We start from the raw sequence: 20,615 nt of genomic DNA, 5'->3' as shown, positions 1-20,615 counted from the left end.
AGAAAACATGGATCTGCTTTTTTCAAATTATTTCTATTCATTCAGGGTCTTGATGATAACAATAATTACTTCTCAGGTGCACTTCAGTTCTTCTACTGCCTTTCCTGCCACCTGTGCAGGACAGCTTCTATGCTTCATCTCCCTCATTATAGTCAGATAGGACAAGGTGCTGTTAGGTGCCAAGTGCCAGAATTAAGGTTCAAGGACCTTAGTGGAACACCACAGGCTCTGGGCCCCCATCATGCAGAGTTCATTTGGCCAGCCATTGCTCCACTGAAAGGGCTCAGAGGCAGCGTTCTAGCAGAACCACAAGCGTCCTTCTCATCCCTATGCTGGGACTGTATAGTTGGGTTGACTGCACAGAAATTGACTGCAACTAGGCCCATAAACCTTATTCTATTCCTTCATTCCCAGGGTCTCAGTTTCTGCATCTATAAAGTGGGATATCAAATCAAAAACTCCCTCAGGAGTTTTTTAAGACTGTATTAATGTACAGAAAGTAAAAACCAAGTAAAAACTAAGTAAAAACAAACAAAACCAAGCTATTGAAATAATACAAATACGTATCCAGAAACAATTTAATTCATCAAATATTTGCTCAGTGTTTATTGTACAACTGTGAAGGATGTGGCTCTTGCTCTCAAGGAACTTGCCACATTGTGGGGAGGGAAGTCACATATTAATAACCCCATTTATGGTGGAAAGTGGGAGGGCCCATTAGAATAGAGTGGAGACTATACTACTGAAACATAGAGGAGAGAGAAATTTCCACCTGAGAATTCCTGGGAAGTCTTCAAGGAGAAGACATAAGCAAGACAGGAGAAAAACAGTCTCTGAAACTACACCCACGTGAGTTGTGGAAGGCTCTGACCAGGGACAAACCCGAATGGAAATTCAATGTGTCTGGAGGGTTTAGCAAAAGATGATAGATGGTACCCCAGGGCAGCATCTGGAGTAGAGGTAGCACAACAAGGGGTGATGAAATGTCCTAACAGACTGTCACAGAGGCTCTCAGGAGTAAGCAATAGAGATCCAGGCAGGCAGGCAGGCATTCGGGCAGCATTCTCAAACAGGGCGCTAACTGCTAGACTAAAGTCCAGGAGCAAGATTCTCTGTGAAGAAAGTCTTTACAAGTAGGGTAGGTTTTGTCAAGAGCAAAGCAGAATTTCATTCACAGAGGAACCAGTAAACCAGCTGGGATACCTGGCAGGTACTCAGACCCAGACTGTGAGACATCTAGTGGACTTGAATAGGGTTGCAGGGGACTGATTCTTGGGAGCAAAGTCTAGCCTAGTAATCAGACCGCGGTGTGGTTGAGCAGAACCATGGCAATGTTGAATCCCAGATATCAGAATTCTTCTTACTTGAAAGACAAGGCATAAGCTTGTTAGGGGAGGCAGAGGGAGTACTTAAGAGTACTTGTCTATGAGGAATTGAAAGATTTCAAGATTGGGAATCATTATGGATGCTCAGTGAAAGATGTGGGTGTAAATCAAGGATAAGGAGTGCATTCCAGGAAACAATGATAGCAGGAATATAGAAGAGAAGCTGAGATTTTCGGAGAAGGTATAAAACCCCACAAGTACCCAGTGTGAGAGAAGCACAGATGGTGAGAAAATAAACAATGGGAAATAAATGGACAGGAAGAGAGGCTAGTGCAGCCTGGGGCTGCCGTGGGGGTTGTACTCAGGACTCTGTAATCGACCTTACCAGCAATGGGTCATAATGAAGGGCACTAATTAAAGCACAGGAGGCTGGAGACATGGGAAGTTTGAGATGAGTCAGGGATGATAAAGGCCTGAACCAGGGTAATTGCAGGGAAATGGAGAGGGTAGACAGTATGTAAATGTAGCTTCTGGGCAGGAACTTTGTATTTTTATCATATGGTTCTAATAAAAGCTTCAACTGGCATTTTTCATGTAAAGATCATTCTAGCCAGTACAGGTTCAGTTTATTTGTGCTGGATTTCTTAGGTGAATGGAGTAATCTGTCACCTTGAAATAGAATCTGTATTGCTGACAATTTATATGGGGTTCATATGAGGAATGAGCCCATGGTCATGATTAACATTATAGTGTGACATTGAGCCAAAGACTAAACTAGCTAGCATTGATTAAATTATCATTATTACTGCTTATGGGAACAGCTTTTGTTTATTAAGTGCCTTTTATATACCAGCCAGATCACATATCTTATCTCAAATCCTACACAATCAGGATTATTATTTCCATTTTACCTATGAGAAAGTTGAGTTAGTAAAGCAAAATGAGCAAGTTCATACAACAAGTAGCAGAACTGAGTTTCAAATCTTGGTCTGTCTGAACTGATACCCTGAGATCTTTCCAACAAAGATCCCATACTGCCTCTGCTTACTAAATATTTATGTATATTTGGGTAGAAAGCATATAAGTTTAGTTCTTTTCCTCTTTACTTGAATTCTTGTAACCATAACTAAAAATTCCTTTAAAACATAATATATATGTATGAGTGTGTGTGCATGTACAAATATGGAGGTGTTTATTTATATAAGTGTGTATAGTGTGTGTATTTTGTGCAAACTGGAGAAGTACCTATAATCTTTTATTTCTTACAGTTTCATGGTCCTTTACTCACCTTGATTGACCTTGTAGACCTGTGTGTAGATATTTCAAAAGGCTGTGTCTACTTGGAGCAGCTGCACTTCATTCACAGGTACAGTGATATCCTGGATACAAGGTTTTTATGGATATTGGCATGATAATCATCTGTAGTTTGGGTAAAACATACAAGATAATTAAACTTTTTCATTCTTTCAAAGTAGCAACAATTTCTGTAAAAATTCTCTCTTTTATAGACATACTAGTATAATTTGTCCAATCTCTGGAACATCATCATCATCATTATTATTATTATATTATTATTGTTATTATTATTATTATTAAATATAGCTTCCGCTATAGGGATCTGGCAGCTCGGAATTGCCTCGTCTCTGTGAAAGACTACAGCAGCCCATCACGGATAGTGAAGATTGGGGACTTTGGACTCGCGAGGGACATCTATAAAAATGATTACTATAGAAAGAGAGGAGAAGGCCTGCTGCCTGTTCGGTGGATGGCTCCAGAAAGTTTGATAGATGGAATCTTCACTACTCAGTCTGATGTGTGGTGAGCTTAATAGGATACAGAGAAATGTGGGAAGAACCATCCCATGTCAGAGCCAAAAGGGATCTTAAAAGGTCATCTAATCCTGTTTTTATGTGAGAAAACAGAAGATCAGAGAGGTAGTGATTTGCCTTAAGTAAAGTAAAAGCTGGTGGCTAAGTTGGAACTATTCTTGGGTCTCAGCAGTTTAGAGACTTCTCCCCAATCAGTTCTAATCCTTTATCTTACTAGTGTGTATGAAATACCTATATTTACTTCAGGTATTTTATTACTCTTCCAAAGTGGAGAGGCTATGACTAGTAGAAACTGGTACCTATGAATTAATGTCTAAGTATGTGTCCAGATGCCAGCTCTTTTGGGATGTTTGATCATTAATTTATAAGTAGACTTTAAATCATAAACCTTGAAAAGTTTAGGACATGGATGAGGTTTAGATAACTTTTTATTATTTGAATAGGGCTCCTCATTTTTACTTGTTGACCCCAAACTTTGATTAGAGATGCTCAAAATGTAAAGATTTGTTCAATAATGTTTACACTGAACTGGCCCTAGGCAAAATGGTAATGAAATAAAATTAGTCTTCAGTGCTGCCAGTTTTTATTCATGCCTTCACTAAGTTTACTAGCATTTGAACTCAGAAGAAGAAAAAAAACACCTGAAATGCTTCCTTACTTACCCCTAAGTAAGTGTGTCTACATACCAACACCATAAAATCCTTGGGTAATGGATATCTGCAGTTCAGGTTCAGCCAGGGAAAGGAAGCAACATTGTGTGTGTGTGTGTGTGTGTGTGTGTGTGTGTGTGTGTGTGTCCCCACTAAGCCTGCCTATCACCTTTGAAGTGTTGCTAGTAGACAGTTGCTTTTTCTACTTTTTCTTGGGGTCAACTTGCTTTTAAGTCTCCCAATTGCCTTTGATAGGGCCAATAATGCCAATCACAAAATAGACCCCCCATAGTCCCAGGAACATTATGTTGGAGAAACTACTGTCAACACGATGTTTGTAATAAGTATAATTAAAGCAAACTGTCTAATATCCTTAGGTCTTTTGGAATTCTGATTTGGGAGATTTTAACTCTTGGTCATCAGCCTTATCCAGCTCATTCCAACCTTGATGTTTTAAATTATGTGCAGACAGGAGGGAGACTGGAGCCACCGAGACATTGTCCTGATGATCTGTAAGTTAATTATGTTAACACAAGTATCCCCCTCCCCCCCCAAAAAAAAGGACACATGCAATCTTGTGCCTCATTGGTACGGTATTTAAAAATAAAAACTGGAATTTATATATTTTTATATCGTACATGAAATATAAATGGATTGTGACAATTTACTAAATGCATGATGGTTTCTTTTTAGTTATATGTACACATAATTTTTTAATTCAGAAACAATAGTGGAAGAGTAGAATATATTTTTATTCCTGGTTAAGTGAATTCTAATAAATAAAACTCTTTGTGTGTGTGTATGTATGTGTATGGTGTGTGTATGTGTATGTGTGTATATCATTTTATTTTGGAAGATCTGACTCTAATCTGCAAATTAAAAGATGCTATTAAATAAGAATACATTGTTTAAAAGTTGGACTGCAGTTGATATAGCTGATATTGGGATTTAGTACTACTAAAAATGATATAGGTTGTTAGCTGTTTATCAGCTTAACGTGAAGTGATTTCGCATCAGTGCCTCTATCAAATTGATTCTGGCCACTATTGAATTCTAATAAATTTATTATCCTAAAAAAGTTGGTGATTTTGATCGAATTATAAAAGAAATATAAGCCAAGTTACTTGCTGAGTACTAATCTACCTTCTTTGAACAATGGAAAAATATTAAGTCTTGAAACTTTTTCCAAGAGGTGTTTTACCCAAGAAGTTTCTAAAAGAACATACAAGCAATAAGCATAAATGCCTGTTATGTGTGTGATACCATGATAAGGACTGTGTGATATAAAGAGCTGTTTAAACCAGGGCCATGGCTCTTCAGCATCTCAGAATGTGTTTTGAAAGAAAAGACACACACATGGAGTAGCTGGATAACAAGCCAACATGTAATAATGTGCTAAACTGTGTGGTACAGACAAGTGCAAAAGGAATTAGCAGTATGCGGATACACACCATGGTTGTACTGCCTTGACTGTGCTGTGTTATTTAGAGGATTATTCAGACTGGAGCCAAAAGATGATTAAGATCTGGGCACCTTGGTTGGATGTTCTACTGGTGAATGTCTTTGTATTATTTAAATCTTCCAGCTAGAAGAAGATTTTAATCACTGCTTGTTTCTAAGTTAGCTTTTATAGCCTCTGGCATATTTACAGGGAGATTAGACATACACCTACCTGAACAAGTTTGGCGACATTGCCTAAAGATATGCTTCAAATATTTCCTAAAGAGATAGGGAAAATTTTGTAAGTTAAGGATAAGAAATTATACAAGATTTGAAAACCTTCTATCTAGGGTTTAAGGGGGGAAAATCCAGCATACCTCAGTACAAAGTACATTTTTATTAGATAATTAGCAAGCTAATCATTATTTTGCATTTTTATACATATATCAAACACTCAGAAAATTCCCACAGAATTTTAATCACATGAAATTTTCATTGTTCTGTTAGAATTTTATCTGGCATATTCCCTCCTGCTCCCAGGGGTAATATACCTCATCACAATAATTCATTTTTGGTTTTTTTTTTTTTTTGGATAGGCACTTTAGGAATCAATCACTGAAGTATACATTTTGATTGATGTATTTATTTATATTGTTTGGAGAGGAGAGAGGTAGATGATTAGTAGCTCTGTTGTGGAGCAAAAAAATGTAGGTATGTTGAACTTTGCTCTATTCCAAGGTATCCAAAAATGCAACTGGAAGGAAGAGGAAGAAGTTGTGCTAGAAAAATGCTAGAAAAAATGTTCCTGATTATAAGCAGAAAATGATAATATTCTATATAATTTTATCTTGAAAAATTAGTTGTATATGTTATTGCTCTAATTTTATAAAAATATGGTTTCCATGAAATCAAAAATTTCCATTGTGGTTTGAAGAGCATTGAACATCAATAAATTAAAAAGTAAACAATGCTCCCAGCCCTCCCTCCAAGAGCTGTATAACTCTCAGAACCCCAGGAAGGGTTAACTCATTGCAAACCAAGAAAATAAGCTGTGCTAGGAAATGGAGCTCTGAGCAATGCCATTCAATCTGGCCACGGCCTTAAGTTGTCATGATAAAGATTAACTACTCTCCTTAAAGTACAGAGAGAACTGATTTTTATTTGAAGCAGTTCTCTGAGATCACAGGCTCAGCTTAGAGGGTTGAAAGTCTGTACTGAGTCATGCTGCACCTTCTATTCACTGCTTAAATTCTCAGCACCTGGATACACTCTGGGTCAGGTAAGCCTGTAGATGGATACACTATGCTTAGCTATTAATGGAATGCAGGAGTTCAGAGCATTCCTCTCTTCTCTCCATAGCCTAAGATATATGGTGGAAAGCCCAGTCCTCAGTATTTGCTTCAGCTTTTGGTTTGCACATCAACCACACCACTCTCAAAAAGAAACAGGATCAAAGGGCAATCTACTTCAAGTGAGAGCTCTTTGGGGTTCTCCGATAGATATATCACAGTGGCAACTGGAATTACTGAACAGTCTCTCAAATGGAGGGAACAACAATGGGAGAACCAGAGGTTCACCATCTTATTTTCCTTAAAAATACGTACACCTAGATGACAATTGACTCTCTCCAGGATTAGCATAATGAGTAAGGGAGTTCTTAAAATCTGTACTTTATGTGCTTAAATGCCTATAGAAACTTACCCACTTAATGCTAAAAGATGCCACGGAGTTTTCGTCTGTTGAATTTAATTGTTTTATGAATTTAAGGACTTTACTTATAGACACTAATGATGAACAAAGTTAATGGCTCTGGTGTTATTTTGAAACAAAAATTGAGGCAAAGAGGAGTAAAGGGTTGGCATGGTGAAGGAAGGAATTTGAACCTGAACCCTTAGCTAAATGAAATATTTCCAGTATGAGTGTGTACCTGTTTAGAGCCGGAACAACCAGCCCAGGTAAATTTTAACAAAAGTTAATTACTTGTAAGTTTATTTTAGAGTAATATTTGTAACTATAAGTTAATGCAAATACCTAAGGCATGATATTGAATTGAGACAAGTGCATATTTGTAAGGAAAGACTCTTATATCAAAGAAATAATTGTCATTAATTTACCTGAAAGATGTAAACAATTCGTTTTTCAGGATTAAATTCTTGAAAGCTTCATTTTATTCCACTGCCAGTTTATGCCATTGAAGAGCCCAAGTGGTTCTCTTAACTTTTAAGTGACTATTGCTTTATAGAGTTCTTCTTTTCTTAGTCTAGGACAGTTTGGTGCTCATTTGCCCCTGGATGGTGGGAGAAAAAGAGTCATATGTTTTTGTCATCAGGAAATTAAGAAAAATGATTACTGACTCAATGTAAATCAAGCCTCTATAAATAAAAAAAAAATAGGAATATCTGCTTAAACAAATTACGTAGATTAAGCAAGAGATCGAGCTTTCAGAGAGTAGTGTGAAGGGGTGAGGTGCAGGGTGGCTAAGTGGCAACTGTGAAGGTAGCTTCTCCCCATTCCTCCTTCCTCCTCTCCCTCATTCCCCCCCCTTCTCACTTCTTGCTTTTCTTTTCTCTCCTTCTAAATAATCTCCATGAAGTATTTTAACCTTCTTTGTAGAATGATGCAGGGTATAAACAAATAAAGCAAGTAAAAACTTCATAATTAAAATATGACAAGTCTTGAGAGAGTCTGTCTATTCTTTGGCAATATCTTTGAATCATAACTTTCTTTTTCAGAAAGGATATGCTTCCTGTGGAAAATTATACTTTACTTTCTCTTTTCACTTCCTAAGACAATCCTTAGGTTAGTCATCAACATTCCAGTTGAACTACTACTTAGAATGTTTAACAATATTTTATTTCAAATCTAATCATCATTCATTGGGCTCTTTGTATCATCCCTGTTTCTAAATGCCTCAGGTTATAGAGATATGTAAAAGAGTAGGTTCTCAGCTACAATTCTGATTTTTAAAAAATAAAGCCAAGTTTGTCACTCTATATCTAGAATGTAAATTTCTCATCTTATATATGAAAAGTCATCAGATCAATACTAGAAAGTAGACCAATATCAAGTTTCCCCATAGTACTCCGATATTGAATAATAACTCTGACCTGAGGTGTTTGTCAAAAAATGAAAGAGATGGAAGTGGAATTTTCATGCCACCTTATGAAAAATGGAGATTACAATTCCTAAAATAGATACTAACTATTTTAAATACAATACCCATAATGACTTCTGAATCATTGTCAGCTAGTATTTGAATAGCTAGATCCCTGTTTTAGCTCCATTGCCTTTACCTTAGTCTAAACCACCATTATTGCTCACCTAGTCTTCTTTAATAACTTCCTTGCTTTCAACTTGCCCCTCTGCACTCCAGTCCACATAAATCAGCGAGTAATCCTTTAAAAATATAAAGATCACGCCTGCTTCAGAACTTTCAGCAGCTTCCCATTGTAGTGTCATAGTCAGCTCCTAGCCTGGTCTATGAGACCTGCATGATCTTACCTCCCTTCTCTGACCTCATTTTTTATACTCTCCCTGTCAATGACCTCCCTTTAGCCACATACGCATTCTCTCAGATTCTAAAATGTGCCAAGCTCTGTCCAAATTTAGAAATTTGCAGGTGCTTTTTCCTTTTCTAGTGTGTTCCTTGACTCCCATCCCCCTCCTCCCATTTCCATAACTGGCATCTTATTTCCTCACAGAGTTCTTTGGCTTAAATGTTACCCCTGCAGAGGGGACTTCTGTGAACAACTTACCAAAAATGTTCCATCTTTATTAGATTTCACATTTGTTTTCTTTAGTACTTTTTAATTTTTTATAAGAAAAATGCTTTTATTTTTGTTTTGTTCTTTGCACTTGGCAAATGTATTCTATAGAAGTCATATTTCTTTTTTTTTAATTTTTATTTTTCAGTTAGATTGACATTCACTGTTTATATTAATTTCAGGTACACAGCATAGTGGTTACACACATATATATAAATTTACAAAGTAATCCCCCCAATTGTCTATAGAACTTATAATTTGTAATTATAGATTTATCTGTTGATATAGTAGTCCTCATATTATCAAATACTTCCTAGTTTTTTTTTTTTAATCAGTTTCTCTCTCCTTACCCCCCAATCTGCCTTATAGCTCAAGAAAATCAAATAAGAGAACAGGTACCTGACCTTTTTTATAGACTTGAAAACCAAGCCTGCAGCAAAGAGGGTTATCTAGTTTTTGCTCATTGTTAAGGTATTAAATGCCAAGTTTGAGTGACTAGGACCTAAAATTCTACATAAGAATGCACTAACTTAAAAGAGAGGAAGTGAGTAGAAATCCCACTCCTTTTAAGCCTTGAAGAAGTGTAAGAAGAGACCTTGACAGATGAGAGGCAGGAGGATGATCTTGGTTTTCTAGGTCCTGTGATCTCTTCTGTAGGCTTCAGTCATGTTAGGTGTGGGCAACACAAAGGGCATGAAGCAACTGCCCACTCCTCCGTGTGTGGGAAAATGGCAAGGAGATCATTGAGTAGGGGACCCTCACATTGACATGGAGACCCAGCATCATGAAGAAAGTAGAATGCCTGTTCAGACCGAGAACATGTAGCTTGAACTTTTAAGCCTCCTTAGTTTCCAAATGGTGTGAACATTCTCTTGAAAGCTAGAGATTAAGCCAAGGAGTACCCGGTGGGCATGCAATAGAAACAGGGATGGATTCCCTGGGCCTTATTTGCAAATACTAGGGCAGTCCAGTCTCAGAGAAGTCTCAGAAAAAGGAGGACCAGTTCAGTAGGGAAAGGCCAAAAGAAAGGTAACAAGATCGTAGACTGCAGGTAGCAGCTGATGCCTGCAGGGTGGAGCACACCAGGCCCTCCTGTGGAATTCCTGATCTTTTCACTTTGAGGGACAGTGGGGTCCAAAGGATCCTTCACCGTGTTGTTAAAAATCACAGAAAGCTTTCACCCATTGTGTATTCTGATACCATCTTGGAGAAGAGGACAGAGGGAGTAAAATAGCCTAAAAATAAGAAAGATTAAGCTATTATCCAGAAAAGATTAAGCATTACCTAAAAAGTTTATTTAAAATATTGAATTGGACTAGCTTTTAAAGTGCATTGTGCTAAATACAGTTAATTTCCTTCTGCTAGGTGGGAGGTAGGAAAGACCTGATTAGTTAAAGACAATATGAATGAGCAACTTATTTTCCTTGCTCATATGATTTGTAGTGAGATAATTTTTATGACCTTGTTACATTTACTACATATGTCCCTATGAAGACAGGAACCATACTGCCACATCTCTAGCTCTGGATACAAAACAAGTACCCAGAAAATCTTTGCTGAATGAATGAATGAACACAGGTTAAGAGTGCTGCACAACAGTTCTTAGACAACTGTTAAGGAAAAGATAATATTTAATCAACCAGCTATCAATGTCTGGGGGAACCGAATCTCTTAACCTGACAATGTAATGAAGAGTAAAGGCATTAGGATCGAATCTGACTTCTACCTCTGGTTCTGCCATTAAATATCTGTGTGCTTTGGAGTAATCTTAGATTTTGTTTTAGATATGAATGTAAAGTCTTTTTAATTGTCAGTGTATTTTATAGCTCTTAGTTCCCTTGTGTATCGAGTGGACATTATTCAACTATCTGTTTACCTGTTTATTTGGATTAATAACTGTTAAAATAATGTCGGCTTTTCAAAAGAAAAGTGTTATCTAATAAAGGTAGTAATATTACAAGCCACTACTAAATAAGAAACCAAAGATTTTGTACTGATTCATTTATAATTATTTCATTTATATTAAATATAATTAATTAATTACATTGATTAATTAAATAACCATTTTTTTTTCCTACTAAAATGACCTAACCTGAGTTATCAGTAATGGTTGCCTAATAATATACAATCACCATTCATTTTCTTGTCCTTACTCACATATACAGGTGGAATTTAATGGCCCAGTGCTGGGCTCAAGAACCTGACCAAAGACCAACTTTCCAGAAAATTCAAGACCAGCTTCAGTTATTCAGAAATTTTTTGTTAAATAGTATTTCTCAATGCAGAGAAGAAGCAAACCCCAGTGGAGTCCTAAATGAAGGCTTCGAAGGTAAGTTTGATTCTTCATCAGAATTTTCTGGCTTTCTCTACAGCATGGATTGAACAAGGTTAAGATGGGCTATACACAGAAGACATTTTAATGTGGGTAAGAAAACACTATACTGACACCATCCTCATAATACGTAAGAATTTATTATAGTCTTCTTTTAAAATAATTTTGATTTGTGTACTAAATTAAAAAAAAAAAAAGAATAGCGATATGGCCTCTGGATTTATAATCTCAAATAGTAAGGAGGAGAATTAACATATTAGACCATATTTTCATGAGGTCTGTTCTCTTGCTCTGCCCAGTTTGGACCTCAAGTGCAGAGCTGAAATAATTATAGACTCTTAGTTTATGGTCCATTATCATCATTGGTCTATGCAGGGCTCCTCTTTTATATTGTTCATTACTTTAGTCCTTTTATCTCCATATTCCTCTCTTGTTCTACTTCCTTTCTCCCATGCCATTACTGTTTTTAATGTGTATCTTTTTATTTGTATATTTTCCTGCAAAATGTGCATTGTATGCATAGATGCTATTGTGTTATATAATGCTTCTTTTCTTTTTTTCATTAAGTGGTATGTTCTTAAGAACCATCCATACTGCTAATCCATTGCTTCTAACTGCTGAGTGTTTTTGTTCATAATATAACTACTATAGTTGGTTGCACCTTACTACATTCTAGACAGATCTCACAACTTCAGTATTTTAGCAAATAAGAGAATAATATTCTGGAGCCATTCTATTGTGATAGACAGACTAAGCCTTGTAGTTCTGTGAAGAACACAAAACAGAATTAAAATGAATTGACAGTAGTCAATTCATTTCCAAAACCAGATTACATTTGCTTAATTGGCTACATAAAAATAAATTTCAAAATGATCTTTTCTGGCTGCTTTAGAACTCCTTCCCAATATTAAAAGTTCACAGCCCCTCCCCCGCTTTTTTAACTGCAAGAGCTTAGAAATAAACCTGGCAAGATGGGTCATGACTCAGAATGTCTCAGAAATTAGGCCTCTTGGTATTTGCAATGATTGGCTGATGGCTGTCATGGAGTCATCTCTCTACTGGAGCCCATGGTGAGACCTTAACCTTGAGTGATGCACTTGACTAATAGCAAGGAAAAATAAGAAGCCCAAGAGGAATATAAGCTTGTCTTGTTTGCTATGTTTCTAACTATGTATTTGGAGTGACTTTGAATCCATGGCATAAATGGAGATAAGACTGATCATGTGGCTTCTTTAACTTAAATAGTCAAGTGACAGATTGGAAAGGGCTCTGCTTTCCTTGAACATGCATCATAGCCCTCGTCAGATAAGCCTTGTTAATATTGCTCACATTGGCACCACCTGCCTTCTCGTCATGGAACTGAGCTGAATCTAAGAGTGCCAAAGGTCAAGCCCTTAGGAGTTATAACTGCTGCTACAACCCCTGTCCTTTCGGAGGTTTCTAAACATATACTTACCTGTGTGAAGATGACACAGATAAGGAAAAACATACCTGTAAGCCATTCTAGATACTATCAAGTCCTCATTTTCTAAACATTTGCTTAATGCATTTCTCTAAATGAAATTTTGAGAAAAATGTTTTTAATAGTGATTTCAATAGATAGTTAACTGGCTTTTGTCCAAGGCATAGTGTTAAGCACCTAAATTTAATTTATTCCACTGGGCTGTTTTAAAGAAAAAGAACTGAGAATATTTCTTTCCCCTGAGAAACTAGAGTTAATTCCTTTAATTTTTATATCAAGTTTAATAGTGAGCTCTGCTTCTACTAGTGATTTTGAAAGTTGTCCTTGTCATAAGACTGTCTCAACAACCAGAAAGATGGATATCACCAGTTCACTATTGAATGATACTGTTTAGCTCAAGCCATTTGAATCTGCTGTCGTGGAACCCAGTTCTTATTTGCATAGCCCAATGTAATGGCAACTTTAGGGAACCACAATGGGGTGCTTCTCCAGTAAGTAAAATGAAATCTTGTTCCTAAGATAGATAAACTTAATGCATTTCTCTAAATAAATTTGATCAAAATCACCAGTAGAAGTAGAGCTCACTGTTAAACTTTACATACAAAATTAAAGAAATTTAATTTGACTCCAGTTTCTCAGATGAAAGAAATATTCTCACATCTTCTTTTTCTTTACAGCATTCCCATGGAACACAGTAAATTAAACTGGGTTGAGTTGAATGTATAGATATCTCAAAGGCAAGCAGAATGTGGTTTTGCTTACCACATTGAAAGCACGTTTTTCTTACTAAATGGCTTCTCTTATCTCTAGAAATCCACACTTAACCGATGACTCTAATTCAGATTTATTTGTGAATATCATTTTTGCTATTCAAAAATGACCTTATGAAATTAAACACAATCATTATTTAAAAGTTGAAAAAGAATTTTTATGTTATCTTACATCAACCATAAAAGTGATTCCTGAATCCCTTCTGATTTTCATTTTCACTTTTCCAGTAATTAATCTCAGTAATGGTTCTTGCTATATTATTTGTCATTACATTTAAAGATCTTTGTTATAAAAGTTATAGTTATTATTTAAAAAACATAGAGGTAACTTCAAAGCCGAGTTCTGCAGGGAGAAGAGAAAAAATAGTATTTCAGGACAGAAGGAGCAGTAGGTAGAAAGGCAGGGAATAATAGTGAGTGAGGTGTGCGTAGAACCGTATGTAGTTTATCATAATGGAGGGAGAGGAAGTAGCAGCTGATGAAATTGGACAGATGATGGTTACTAGTCAGGTAAGAAATGAAAATTAATGAAAACTGAATTAATAAATGGTAATAGGTGTAGAAAGAAGGAAATGGAGCCCAGAGTTACCACAAAGGTAGATGCTGTAGGACATGGTATCTAATTAGTGAAGAAGAGAGAGGAGAGAATAATGAACCCCAGTGATTTGAGAAGCTAGGGTGAAAAGTAGTGCTTTTCCCAGAGATGTGGCAGTAGGAGGAGGAACAGCTTTGCGCATGGTTAATTCGAGCTGGGTGTGGGATAAGTGGTGAAGCCCAGTATTCTGGCGAAAGGCCGGCCCTGTAAAAATATGTTAATTGAAGTCAAGGGTAGAGATGAAATCATTGACTTAGAGTGTACAGACTAAAAAGAGATGTGAACAATGTGTAGGACTGAGAGAACTGCCAATGTAGGAGGGACCAACAAAGATATATGGTGGGCATGGAGATGAGAAGCCACAAAGGAAAGAGTAAAGCTGTTAGAGAGTGTTCTCATGGAGGCTTACAAAGGAGGGAGTCATCAAATGCTACAGAAGAGTTCCAAAAGGATGCAAGGATTTTACAGTTGCCTTGTATTATATTTTCAAATTCAATTCTTCGCATATGGAATCCTTTTCTCTAATATGTGCACATTGTTAATAAAAATCATGGAGGCTGCCATAATGGGTGTTAGGAGGGCCTGAGAGCTTAGTCTCTACTAGAGGTCTCCATAAACCCTTGAGAAAATCTTTTTAGCATATTGCATTACCTAGTTAACCTGTGAGGCTGAGATAAGTAACATACAATGCTTACAGTAAATACACAGAATAAGACCGTTTTTGTAAATGACTTATTAATTGCAATAATAGCTAACTTTATTTTAGCACTGTTTTTTTTATGCCACTCACTGTGCTATGTAGGTAAACTCATGAAATCCTCACAATAGCTCTATGAGGTAGGTATTTTTATTATCACACTTTACAGATGTGAAGTCTAAAGTTTAGCAGCTTCCCCATGGTCATACTGCTGAGGTGGGGTCGGAGTCAGACTCTGTTCCAGAGCCTGTGCTCTCAGCCTTTACAGAGACATAGCTGGGTAAGAAAACCACCAGTACACTGCCCCTAGCTTGTTATCAGTAGTGTGCTGCATAGCTAGGTATAGTGAAAACACATTACTCATGGCCAACTAGAAAGGATGTACCAATTCATCCTGATTATATTAAATTCGTATGTGCAGATTGTTAAAATTCTAAATAGTGTTCAAAAACATAGAGAAGCAGATATAAACATGCAGAATAATGATACAGGAAGAGTTTAACAGGAAATATAACCAAACTTTGATAATTTAAAGAGAAACGAGCAATTCTATTCTATGACAGACATGCAATTTTAGTAAAAGGGAAATTCTCATTATGTTATTTACAATGAATGTAATTTCTGAAGATAAGGATTAAGAGACATGGGAATGACTAAAAATTTTGATTAATTGAGATGCAACTGAACAAAAGTGGCAGATGATAAAGAAAAAATAGAATGAAAAACAGAGTTTGTGTATTTGAAAAGGAGGGAGGTCATGGGACAGTCTTTTCAAAGCAAGCCTAAACTTAATTACCTTTTCAATAAAAGAAAATGTGCTTAATAATTATATACTGCTTTGCAGACTTGCGGTAATATTTAGCAAAGTCAGTGAAGTATCTGTATTCTTTGTTATTGTCGGCGATATGTAAGAAGATAAGAAAGCCATGGGGAAGGACATTTTTGAAAAGAGATAAAATGGCCTTAAAATTAACAGGGAGCAATAATACCATGCCTATTCCATGGCCCTACTGACCTAATGGGGTAGAGAGGGGATAGAGAGAGAAGATTAGTAACATATCTGAGCATCTAGTAAAAATATCCCAGTGACTTCATCCAAACATTTGTGTAAACATCACCTCATCAGTCCCAGAGCGTTCTACAGGAAACAAATCTAAATGCTCCTCTGCTGTTCTAAACATAGCCAGTCAGCCGGCATATGTCTCGTCTGTTAATACCCCAGTCTTACTTGAAGTCTTTATTTTAATATTTCCTTCTTAAAGAGAGGGTTGCGAGTGCATGCTGTCTTTGTTCAGGACCTCTGCTTTAAGGTCTGACCTGCAGGCTTTCTATTTGTTAGTTTTTAAACAAAAATAAACAAACAGTCCCCCCCACCCCCACCCCATCTCTTTATGCAATAAGAAGATGTACTAATTGCTGAAAGCTTTCCAGGGTCAAGTTACTAAATATTGCTCTAAGTACTATGAACGAATGAAGCAGTTAGCTAATGATTTTTCTTTGAATGTGGCACCAGAATTTTTTTTTAATCATCTATTTGCTTTATATAAAAGTTTTTTCTCAAATAACAATAAGCAAAAAAAAAAAAAAATCATGTTTCATTAGAAAGATTCCTAATATGCTATTTAATAAAATAAAAGTATGACAGTGAAGCAGCTGGTAACATGAGTAGCTCGAACTATATTTCAGATTAAAGTTTTTGTTGAAATTCTAAACTTTTCTTTAGCCTAATTTTTTTTAAGCCCTTTAGGAACACCCTAGTTTTCTCAATAATCTGGGCCACTGGACTGCTTACAGTTAAATATTTCTTTCTTTCTCTCACTTTTTGGTATTTTCTATTGCTATTGTCATATATAGCAAATTATTCTTATGAGTTTCTCAATGACTATTAGTACATATTGACAATAATTATAATATTTAGATCCTTCCAGAGATGTTTAGCACTTATGCACTAACCAAAGCTGGCATCTGATAAAGTTATTTCTATAGGGGAGATACTTTGCAACACTGTCTGACTATTTATGTGGTTTGAAATATGCTGTAATGATGTTTGAACAATGAAGAGGAACACGAAATGATGCCAGAGAGCTTGTGAGCCTGTTGCTTGGCTATTCTGTTTGTTGGCATTGGGGGGAGAAGGGGGGTCTGCTGAGAAAAGTCAGCACCTAATAATACAGAGTAGTGACAGTGATTCACAAGCTCTTAGAATAAAATAAGCTTTATATCAGGTTTGGAATTTGGTAAATAGATCCATTAAATTCCACCAGGGAAGAAAAAAGGTACATAGTACTTCCGTTAGTCCTTTGAAATTACTTCATTTTCCCCATATTTCAATTTCAAATTCATTCCAAATAAACCCAACCCGGATGTACATAAGGGCTGAGCACGGAAGGTTGGTAGCGTAGCAGGCCCCACCCACACAGTCGGATGCTCTCATGCCAGAAGATATGAGGAGAAAAAAGGAAAAGACCATCATCTATCTGCTGAAATATTTCTGATTTTTCAAATACACTTCATGAAGGGGCAGTAATATTTCTGATTGTAATTTTTTTTTTAACCCAGGTACTATAAAACACAGAGATTGGAAAGTGTGGATAAAAAACATTGCCCACAATATATATTTGTATATTTATTTTACATTGTATATTTATTTATCTTTTTGATTGGCTAGAATTTCGTGAAATGTTTCAGAAGCTTTGCTCTTAGGATTCAGCAGAAATTCTTACGCTTTCCTAAGAAAGTAAGGAAGTCAGCTTTTAAGTAGAGAAAAACAAAATAATATGAGTGCAATTGTGAAGAAGGTCAATTGCCCTCTAGCTGCCCATTTTTCTGCTGCCACCCTGACACCACACACATGTGTCCAGGGCTGTGCAACTCAAGGACCCTGTAGAGCACACTGCCCACCCCGTGGGTCCTCCTCACCAAGGAAACGACTCTGTCCTCCCCTTGTGGAGGGTGAAGGTGAGGACACAGACTCAAGCCAGACAGTCTAGATTCAAATTCCAGCTGTGTGAACTTGGGCAAATTATTTAATTCCCCTGTGCTTTAATTTCCTCATATGTTAAATAGGGATAGTATCTACTTAATAGAAGAATGGATTAAGATATAGAGAGAGCTTAGAATAGCACCTGATATATAGGAAGTATTCTATAAGTGTTAATAACAATAATTATTATATTTCATGTCATTTTCCATTTACCTTTGCCAGTCCTGTGTCCATTCCCTATCATCCTTAGAGATCATAAATATACAAGTTTAAAATTTTCTGATTAGTATTAATAGTTTTATATCAGGGGGACAGCTGAGCGCCAGCCATATTGGCTGCCTAGCTGTTCCTCAGTTTACACTCAGCATGCTCCTGCTTCCAGACCCTAGTTCTTACTGTGCTCTCTCCCTTGAATCTACTTCCTAAGATAACCACATGGTGAATTCTCTCACTTAATTCAGGTCCCTACTTGAATTTTAGAAAGGACTTTGCTAAAACATCATCTAAAACAGCAACCCCCTGCCAGTTACTTTCTTGTCCTTTTTCCTGATGAATTTTCCTTTATAGCACTTATCATCACCTGACACAGCTTTAGTTGTATACTCATTTATTGTCTGTCTCCCCCCATTAGAACATAAACCAAAGAACAAACAAGTTTCATTCATTGCTGTGCCATCAATACCTAAAACACAGCCTGGCATGTACTAGGCATCCAATAAATATTATCTAAATACATGATTAAATTACATAATCTAAAAAGAATTCTTCTTTATAGGCTATTTTATATACTATTTTAGCTTTGGTGGCAAGGGGGAAGGATAAGCACTTTAGACCAAAAGGGCATCTTAGGGCCACTTAATTTTTATCACAAAGCAATTAATTGTTCTACCTGTATGGGGGAGTTAATCAGCTCTGTGCTCTCACCACATTTTATATATTCCTTTATATAGTGCATACCACCTGCTATGGTGTCATATCTGCTCCCCTCCTAAACTGCAATAGCCTCAAAGCAGGGACCATGTCTTATTTATCTCTGTATTCTCTTAGTGGTCCTCATAAATATTTGCTGAACCAATGTATAAGGTTGGTATTGTTATAATTCTCAGACATCCTGTATGTTACAAATAAAGGAAATAGAATAGATGCTAGAATAACTTTAATAATTTTTTTGCAGATGAAAATGGCAACATGATTTGTTTGAATTTGGATGATGGCACATCGATTGCTTTAATGGAAACCAAGAACCAAGAAGGGTTAAACTACATGGTACTTGCTACAGAATGTAGCCAAGGTGAAGATAATTCTGAGGGTCCTCTAGGCTCCAAGGAATCTGAATCTTGTGGTCTGAGGAAAGAAGAGAAGGAACCACATGCAGACAACGGTATCTGCCAAGAAAAACAAGTGGCTTACTGCCCTCCTGGCAAGCTCGAAAGCCTGAACTATGTCTGTCTCACTCACAGTGGATATGGAGATGGGTCTGATTAATAACTCTGTTTGGGAAATGCAGAGTTGAAATGAACACTCTCATTAAGTAGTCACTGAAAGAAAACCAACCCATGTAGAATGATAGATGTTGTGGTGGTCTGAATTCATGCTGGAGAGTTCCTGGATTTTAATCTTGGCTCCAAGAGCCACTTGGTTTCAGTTCTGACAATCCCCATACCAACTGTCTAAACTTCAGCAAAATTCCAAGGCGCACCACTGAGCATTTGGAAAGCTTGGGGAGACTCATGAGTCTGGAGGGGAGATTGGTGTCCCTCATCCTTGCCCATTGTCCAACCTTCAGTCTGGGTTGTAAAGAAGCATCTTGGTCAGATGGTTAGAGACAAAGTAAGAACCTGGAAAAGGGGGATGAGAAATGTGCTCAGAAGCCCGACTGAACTACAGATTATCCCAAAAAGGACCGAGAAAATGACTACATCACTCTACACATACCAAAGGAACTAGCATCTATGACATGAGAAATCTCTTGGAAAGCTATTGTTATAATAAAATATTATCTTTAATGTCTATTCTAAAATATTTTGTATTTTGAAGTTTTGAACAGCAGCTTCAGTCATATTTAAAATAGGACCATGAAGATGTCTAAATCCTGAAGTTTAGCATTCCGCGATCTTTGGATTGTATGAAAATCTCTCTGTGACTTATGTGCTGTTATAGAGATTAGCTAATATGAAGATTCTTTTTATTTGCCATATCTATTTTATATGTAAAGTACTTAAGATTACATTTAATAGCAAATTGTCCTTAAAATTAAATGTAAATGATTATACAATATTAATTCAAGCTCTGTGATTTTTAGCAACTACATGAAATAATAAATACCTAAATGAGAACTATTTAAAAAATTCTTCAGAGAAACACTCTGATTTTAAGCCAATTTTTTTTTTTCAGCTACCCATTTGAATCTGAAAACCTCAACTGCCCTAATAGCAACACTAATGAAAGCATTCTGTGTGTTATTCAGTTGCAGTATACAGGATGCTTGCTAGATATAGAGAAAACATTTTGATTCTAACATTTATGAAAATCTACCATGAAAGAGGGACACATATCCACTTCTACCTTGGATGATTTAGTTCATTTTAAAACTTGCCTACTGTCTGAGAATCTTCACAGAGTATTGGCTGTATGGTGAAGAATGCAGGGAAGTCCATGTATTCTGTGGTGAACAACCTCCAAGTAAAGATCCAGGATTTGTGGCTACTCTGCCACATCTGTAATTCCACTGAACAAGACATTTTCTCTGTTATTCTGACCTTCTAAAG

General features: G+C 36.6%; 1 protein-coding gene across 5 annotated transcripts in view; it reads left to right on the top strand.

Moving 5' to 3' along the window:
* Positions 1–19,853, top strand: part of ROS1 (ROS proto-oncogene 1, receptor tyrosine kinase) — a 93,728-nt gene extending 73,875 nt beyond the window's left edge. For 3 of the 5 annotated variants that reach the window (XM_016163648.2, XM_016163644.2, XM_016163645.2), the window contains exons 40-44: positions 2,594–2,691; positions 2,928–3,143; positions 4,182–4,316; positions 11,174–11,337; positions 19,022–19,853. In XM_016163648.2, coding sequence (XP_016019134.2) covers positions 2,594–2,691; positions 2,928–3,143; positions 4,182–4,316; positions 11,174–11,337; positions 19,022–19,332 — 924 coding nt within the window. In that variant the 3' untranslated portion in view covers positions 19,333–19,853. The remainder of the gene's footprint in view (positions 1–2,593; positions 2,692–2,927; positions 3,144–4,181; positions 4,317–11,173; positions 11,338–19,021) is intronic. The other 2 variants (XM_016163647.2, XM_016163646.2) reach the window with 1 other exon arrangement.
* The last annotated feature ends 762 nt before the right edge of the window (positions 19,854–20,615 follow it).

This window comes from Rousettus aegyptiacus, unplaced genomic scaffold (genome assembly GCF_014176215.1).
Source record: "Rousettus aegyptiacus isolate mRouAeg1 unplaced genomic scaffold, mRouAeg1.p scaffold_m13_p_1, whole genome shotgun sequence".
NCBI lineage: Eukaryota > Metazoa > Chordata > Mammalia > Chiroptera > Pteropodidae > Rousettus > Rousettus aegyptiacus.
This window is presented reverse-complemented; position numbering and strand designations above follow the sequence as displayed.